The sequence below is a fragment of the Carex rostrata genome, chromosome 27, assembly GCF_964058835.1.
Source record: "Carex rostrata chromosome 27, lpCarRost1.2, whole genome shotgun sequence".
Lineage (NCBI taxonomy): Eukaryota > Viridiplantae > Streptophyta > Magnoliopsida > Poales > Cyperaceae > Carex > Carex rostrata.
Window position 1 is genome coordinate 5146431 of NC_135944.1, and position 8733 is coordinate 5155163.

General features: G+C 30.5%; 1 protein-coding gene across 1 annotated transcript; it reads left to right on the top strand.

The window, feature by feature from the left end:
• Positions 1-1578: 1578 nt before the first annotated feature.
• On the top strand, positions 1579-6786 carry EMB3113 (Ribosomal protein S5 family protein). Its single transcript, XM_078293872.1, has 3 exons — positions 1579-2069; positions 5165-5367; positions 6346-6786. Exons 1-3 carry the CDS (start codon positions 1626-1628, stop codon positions 6593-6595), a joined length of 897 nt encoding a protein of 298 aa, XP_078149998.1. The 5' UTR covers positions 1579-1625; the 3' UTR covers positions 6596-6786.
• The last annotated feature ends 1947 nt before the right edge of the window (positions 6787-8733 follow it).

Here is an 8733-nt window from a genome sequence, read left to right on the forward strand (position 1 = left end):
GAGAAACAAAATTATAACAAACATTATATAATTTCTGTCTATTTTCCAATATTTTAAACATGCATGAAACTGTAAATCAATATTTTATTAAACACCTGAACATTAATTTAATTTAATTAATAATCTAATTAAGCAATCTCATTAGAACAAATATAATATTGTTGTTTTGTATGTCAGAATTGACCGGTACATTGTACCACGCGACAAAAATCTTCTTATACATGTTTTCAAACGTAGGCTGTCACAGCCAAGTGTTTCAATTAAAAGAAAGTTTTCAAATATAAACCTCTGATTTTGTAATTTTTTATTTTTTTTTACAAGTTAACCTTCTTTCTAAAAATAATGAGAGTAATATAAGGGGAGGAAAAACTTTTACATTGGTGGGTCCCACAGAGTCATTTTGACAAAAAAAAAATTAAAGAGAAGATATTTTATAAATTTCTCTGTTCTTGTCACCTAAAATTTGAGTTTAAATCCCGACCGTCAGATCTGTTTAGACACGAATATTAAAGGTATCCCTACATTCCACACCTAATGATGATCTGACGGTCTGGATCTAAACTCAAAATATAAGTTACTTCAGAGGATCTGTTCTCGTGTCTGTGAAGGCGAGAATAGAACGCTGGCGAATTTGTTCGAGAGAAGTAGATCAGAAACTGTCGTTTGAAGTTCAGATCGCGGCCCAATATTGTTGAAATGGGCTATGACAAAAGATCTCTGGAATTTATGAGACTATTCTACCGTTAAATTTTAGACCATTTTTTATTTTTAAAAAAGAGGAGGGTTCAAAAAATGCATGTATTTTTTGTGTTTTCATTTACTTCTACCTATTAAGTTATTAAAAATTTATATGTTCAAATAAAACCGTGAAATGTTATTTATATTGTTTTCTCTGCATGTACATAAAAAGTTTATCACTTTCTGATTTTGCTTTTATATAAATTAATAAAATTAGAATATATTGGTATTAATATATTTTTCCAAGCTTTTCACATCAATCAAATAAAGTTGAAATGTTGTTATCTTGTAGATGTGCGTAGAAAAAGATAATATAGATAAAATCTAACGGTTTTATTTTAATATTGAGATTTAAATTTTAAGTTAGTAGTATTAAAAAATAAAAACATACCAAATAAATAAAGACATTTAAATCCTTTTTTTTAAATAATATTTAATTTACAATTAAAAAATTGTAGTTTCATTATAGTTTAATGGGTTATGAGAGTTCTCTGAATATAAGAGTAACCTCTCCGTCCCCAGTAGCATCCAAGGGTAAATATATTGACAGATGTAATTTAACTTCATGCGGCGCACGAATCATATCCAGCGGTGTCTTCATTCTACAGTCCGTGCACTGTACGAATCCAAAACCACTCTGTTAATATCATTACCCAATCCATTGCTCAGTGACCTCTCTCCGTCTCACAGTAGTAATTTCCACTGGATAGAAATATGAACAGAGGTAATTTCACTTCATGCAGCGCAAGGATCATATACAGCGCTTTCATGAATCTACACTCCCTGCTCTGTACGAATCCAAATCCTCTCTGTTAAATCATTACCCAATCTCTGCTCATAAATTAGGATAAGCCATTTCTCTCTCTCAAGCTCCACTGCAAGAATCAATGGCAGCATCCATGGCCACTTCTCTCTCACAACGCCTTTCTCTCGTAAACCCTAAGCCTCTCCTCCTCTCTAACAAACCCTCCCTTCTCTCCTTCTCCTTCTCCTCCCCTCCTCCTTTCCCGCTCCTCTCTCTCCGCTGCACTCCTCCCGACTCATCAGAAACTCCAACTGCCGATGAATCCGACAACGATGAATCCGATGAAGACGCTGCCTTGAGTGAACCTCAGTCGGGATTTGAAGGGCCGTTGTTCGATTGGCCTGACGATGCAACAGTGGAGGAGATAGAGAACGACTATTATCTACTGTATGGAAGCGATTACAAAGACAAGACATACCCAGAAAGGATTATCAGGACTGTCAGGGATTATTTGGAGGATGATGATCCGATGGAGGATGATGCACCAGAAAAACCTGTTGATGACTTCGAAGAGCGTATTATAGAGGTAATTGTTGCTAGATTTGTTAACAGAGAAGTTTTGGCTTCATACAACACGGGAACTATATTCAAAACAACTGTTTGTGCACTTCATCAAGTTAAAATTGCTCTGTTAAAATTATTACCCTAATTATTTATTTGACAATGTGGTTAGGGTAATTTATGAGCAATGGATTGGGTCATTTTCACAATGTGGTTAGGGTTTTTACTATAAAGAAGATCAATTTTAAGTAATTTACTTTATTGTGATAATTGGTTTTAAGTAAATACCCATTTTGCCCTTGAAAACGATCAAATGTAAGAAAGTTACAATTTTTTAATGATTATAATAAAGGGTAAAATGGGTATTTTATAAATCTAAAATGAGTTTTAATATAAAAGACAATAAAATAGATAAATTTGTGAGTTTTCGAAGTTTACCCAATCCCTAGTTTTTTATACTGTAAAGAAGAAAATTATAAGTAATTGTCAAATTGGTGCATAGGAACAGCTAGATTGGTTTAAGTTATTTATTTAATTGTGATAATTGGTTTAAGTAATTGGTTTTAAGTAATTGATGATTTTGAGGAGGGTGTTATAGAGGTAATTATTGACATTGGGGTTTAGTTTTACTGTAAAGAAGATAAATTTTAAATAATTTACTTAATTGTAATAAATTGTTTTTAAGTAATTGGGTAAATTTACTAAAGGGATTGAAAGTTTAGAAGGAGAAATAAGTAATTTTGAAATTTAGAGGGGGAAGTACGTAATTTTGAAGTTTTTGAGGGGTTTACTTGAAATTTCCCCTTGTTAAATTGTCCACAGGTACATCTAGATTGGTTTAATTTATTTATTTAATTGTGATAATTGGTTTTAAGTAATTGATGATTTCGAGAAAACGGGATACCCATTATACCCTTTATAGAATACCTATTTTGCCCTTAAAAACTGATAAAATATAGGACTGTCATTTTCTTTAAACAAGTTACAATTTTTTTAATGCTTATAATAAAATGTAAAATGGATATTTTATAAATCTAAAATGAGTTTTAATCTAAAGGACTATAAAATGGGTAAATTTGTGAGTTTTGAAAGTTTAGAAGGAGAATACTTAATTTTGAAATTTAGAGGGGGAAGTACTAATTTTGAAGTTTTTGAGGGGTATACATGAAATTCCCCCTTGTAAAATTGGTGCACAGGTACAGCTACAGCTAGATTGGTTTAAGTAATTTACTTAATTATGATAATTGTTAGGTAAATATTTTAACAGAGCAGTATTGGCTTCATCAACACGGGAACTATAATCAAAACTGCGATTTGTGCACTGCATGAAGTCAAAATTGCTCTGTTAAAATGATTATCCTAATTATTTATTTGACATTGTATTCAGCTAGATTGGTTTACAGTAATTTACTGAATTGTGATAATTGGTTTAAGTGATTGGTTTTAAGTTAAATACCCATTTTGCACTTGAAAACCATCATATATAAGATAAGACTGACATTTATCTTAAACAAGTTACAATTTTTTTATGCTTATAATAAAGGGTAACATGGGTATTTTTTAAATTAAAATGAGTTTTAATATAAAAGACAATAAAATGGGTAAATTTGTGAGTTCTCGAAGTTTAGAGAGAGAAATACGTAATTTTGAAATTTAGAGGGGGGAATATGTAATTTTGAATTTTTTGAGGATTATACATGAAATTTCCCCTAGTTTTTTATACTGTAAAGAAAAAAATTACTAGTAATTGTCAAATTGGTGCATTGGTACAGCTAGATTGGTTTAAGTTATTTATTTAATTGTGATAATTGGTTTTAAGTAAATAACCTAGTTTTGCCTTGAAAACTGATCATATATAAGAAAAGTTGCAATTTTTTATGCTTAATAAAGGGTAAAATGGGTATTTATAAATTTAAAATGAATTTTAATATAAAAGACAGCAAAATGGGCAAATTTGTGAGTTTTTCGAAGTTTAGAGAGAGAAATACGTAATTTTGAAGTTTAGAGGGGAAATATGTAATTTTGAAGTTTTTGAGGGTTATACGTGAAATTCCCCCTAGTTTTTTATACTGTAAAGAAGAAAATTATAAGTAATTGTAAATTGGTGAATAGGTACATCTAGATTTGTTTAAGTAATTGGTTTTAAGTAATTGATGATTTTGAGGTTTAGTTTTTACTGTAAAGAAGGCTAAAGATTTTAACAGATAATTTTGGCTGAATGCAGAGCATGAACTATAGAATTGAAACATCGATGCATATGGTTAGTGCATTGCATGAAGCCAAAATTGTTCTGTTAAAGTCTTTACCCGTAAAGAAGAATAATTTTAAGTAATTGTCTAATTGGTGCATAGGTACAGGTAGATTGGTTTAAGTTATTTACTTGAATTTGTGGTAGTTAGCACGCTTTTCTTTGTTTTATCCCTGTAATTTAAAATTTTTGGATGTTGCAATCCTGGTCTTGTTTTGTATGCGAGTTGGTTTCAATTTAATAGAAAATTTGGAAATTTTGCCATATTCTTCAGGGGTAATTGTATAATTTGCTCTCTATATTTATACATTTCTCTTTATAGAGGTAATTATTAACATTGTGGTTTAATTTTTTTACTGTAAAGAAGAACAATTAAGCAATTGTTGAATTGGTGCATAGGAACAGGTAGATTGGTTTAAGTTATTTACTTGAATTGTGTTAATTAGTGGGTTTTTCTTTGTTTTATCCCTGTAATTTAGAAATTTTGGATATAACAATTCTGGTCTGGTTTTGTATGTGACTTGGTTTCTATTTAATAGAAATTTCTGGCATCACCACTTTTTCATTAAAAAAAACAAATTCTGGTCTCGAAGTTTGAAAATTTTGCCATATGCACCAGGGGTCATTGTATAATTTGCTCTGTGTATTGAGTCTGGCTTCAAATATGCTTCAAACAATGAATCCAAACCGTTCAATCCGATCTACCTTATGAGTGATGCATTTACATGCAAAATTTATGGATTGCACCAGAAATAACACCCAAAAAAAAGCTGTGCAATATAAAGATTTATGATCTGATGTACGAATATACTGTTATCTCATGCAGTCAGTATTTGATCTGATAATTTTTTATTTTTTTTTGAAAAAAAAAGGTTAGGACAGTGACGAAGGTGGTGAAGCAGGGAAAGAACATGTCATACAGAGCGGTGGTAGCGGTGGGGGACAAGAAAGGGCACATTGGCATCGGTGTTGGTAAGGCAATTGATGCCACCGAAGCTGTCGTTAAGGCCGTCCTCAACGGCCGACGTAATATCATCACCGTGCCCCTCACCAGGAACAATACTTTCCCCCACAGGTCAATCCCATTTCCCTTTTCACCTTCATTTTGACTGAGGCTACGGTACTGTGTATAGCGCACAACAGTCTCTACTATGGCTTTATATCTCCATTTTTAAAGTTGTGTGATCTTCATACAAAAATGTTGTTGGTGATAAATTTTTCATTTTTAGAATGTTTTTTTTACCTATGAAGTGATTTTTTAAAGAAAATTCTGAAAAAATGTAAAATTTGGTGTCCAAGTACATCTTCATATGGAGATCATGTTGAGCGGTTGGGATCGATTGTTTGGACTTTGAAATCAGAAATATGGAGCCGTAGTATGGACTGATATGCGCTATGCATAGGAGCATAGGCTCACTCTTTCATTTTTTATTTCATTCAAGTGATCCTTTCTCTTTTACCCTTGAAAAGTTCGTCATAGCAGATGTAAGGATAGTTGGGCCTATTATCCTACATGAAGTAAAGGGCATGCTTTACTTCACGTTGAATGTTAAATGTTCAGATCAACTTTTTGAATTTTAAAAACGAAGATATTGATCCATTGTACGGATCAATATGCACTATGCATGGTACCATAGCGCCTATTATATGAATAATTTTGGTTGTTACTGTGCTGATTTTGTTTAAACTTAGCAATGAGTTTAAAAAAAAAATTAACCCATAAATATTTTAGGGCTAATGGGAGATTTGGGGCAGCAGATTCTAGATCATTCAAATTGAGTGATTTTCTACCTATCTAAAAAAATAGTAATAAAATCCCAAAAAATGTAAAAAATTTAGTCACCAAGTACATTTTCATATGTAAATCATGTTAAGCTGTTTCGATTGACTGTTTCAACTTTATAAACAAAGATATAAAGTCATAGTACGAACCCATCTATGCTATGCATAGTACCGTAGCCCCACTCAAACCTGAAATTGTTGTTCTGGTTTCAACTTTCGACCAAAATTTCTAACAAAACAAAAATAAAAAATTAACCGATAAATTTTTTAGGGCTAATGGGAAGTTTAAGGCAGCAGAGGTGATGCTGAGGCCGGCAGCACCAGGTACTGGAATCCAATCTGGCGCAATCGTCAGAATCGTTCTCGAGTTGGCTGGTGTAGAAAATGCAATTGGCAAGCAATTGCGCAGTGATAATCACATGAACAATGCACGTGCCACCATTGTTGCCATGCAAAAAATGCGGCACATTGCTGATGTCGCCATCCAACGTGGCATCCCGGTCGAAGAACTCTGGAAGTGATCTTGTATGAAATCTTGGTTATTGTTTTTGTTTTTGAGAATATTCATTTTTAATTCTTCATGCCAAGAATGTTATTAGATGTTACATCTTTGTTTTGGGGAAGTTTCATCCAATTCACCTAATTTGTAAATGGATCGGATGGTGGTAAAACCATATCTGTATCCGCTTTTATTTTTCAGATACGGATTAGATATCCATTTTTTAATACTATTATTTATAACAAAAATATATAAATATTATTAAAAAGTACTAAAGTTCATAATATTTATCTAATTACAACGGTGAATAACATAAATTTTTTATAATATATATTAAATTATATTATATATATTTACTATTTTGATACAAATAGTTAAAATTTAATACTATATCCGTATCTAATTTTTTGATACGGATCCGAATTTGGATAGATAACTTAATGCTTTTAAATTGAGCTCTTCTTAGCGTACTAATTTAGATATATCATAGATGTTGAGTTAGTGGGGCACCTAATGTGATTTAAATTTGATTCAATTTCAAATATAACCCAACTAGCTATTTTTGTGAAATGATGCAACATATATAAGAAAGGAAAATGTATTCATATTTGGTTTCTGAACTTAAAATTTAGAAGAGGAGGCCTGGTGCAACAAATTGTCACAATCTTTCTTTAACATTTATATTTTAAATTTTAAACTCAAAGAACAGAACACAAATTCTTGATCTTGTTCCTTTTTTTTTATGATAAAGCATTCATAAATCATTGTGAAAATTTGTAACTTTTAGGTGTGTTTGCAACAAGATCCAATGATTCAACGTTGGCTTATATTTAAAAATAATTTGAACGAACCAAATTATTATAAACGATTAATTTTGTGTGTTTAATTTTCAGTTTGAATGCATATAGTTTCAATTTGAGAATTTTGAAATACTTATATGAAAGAAGATTGTCACAACTTATAACACCAAAATGCTCCTTTACTGTCAAACAATTATTTTTACCTTAATTCACTTACGAGTGCAAACTGATCGGATAGTTGTAAAATTATATTTCTATTCATTTTTTTTTAATATTTTGATATGAATTTGGATCAGATATTAAAATGATATCAATACGGATAAGATATTAAACATATACGAATACCAATAGGCTGTTAAATGCACACAAATACATGTATAATTCGAAAACTTAATTTAAATATTGTAACATAATAAACATATTATTCAGTAAATTAAATTTTCATTAGAAAATAAAAATAACATAAACTATGGATATAATTCAGATATTTGATCTCAATACAAAATATGTATCTCTTTATATTCGATCTCAATAGAAAATATTCTCTATTTCTATAGAGAATAAGGCTACCATACTTTGCAAATTAAAGTAGGTGTTTTAATTTGCGCTTATATCTCTAGTTTCAAAGTTCAAAATATCGATTTGAACCGTTCAAATTGATATCCATATTAAATTGTGCTTGGAGACCAAATTTTATATTTTTTGAAAATACTGTTTTGTTAAGTCACCGTTGGATCAACAATTTTCAAAGTGGCTTAATAAATAGTAAAAAAATTCAGAAAAATGTAAATTTTGGTCTCCAAGCACATATTAATATGGAGAACAAGATGAACGATTCGGATCAACGTTTTGGATTTTGAAATTTCAAATTTGGATCATATACATATCGGACCATATGCATACGAATGCACATTAGTCTCTCTCTCTATATATGATTCTAAAACAAATGATAAAAATATATGGATACAAAAAATAATCCATATCTGTTCCCGTACAAACAGATATCTCGAAAAATTAAAAATATGGATACAAATGATTATTCATTTCAATATTCATATCCACTTCCGAAACTAAATCCATATCTATATTTGAATCCGCATAAATCATATCCAGGAGCGGTTAAACTAAATTTGATTGACTATTTGATCCCCATTTATTTTCAAATTTTTTATGATTATATATAATTTTTTTATATATTTTAGAATAAAATGTCATGAGTGCTATAAAATTAATTCGCAGTATGAAAATTTTATATGATTGATTTTCATTCAAATTTAACTCCAATACCATAAAAGTCTTGCTCTATCTCTCATTATATTTGTACCTGTAATGTTCGTACAAACTATCCATATCCAAATAT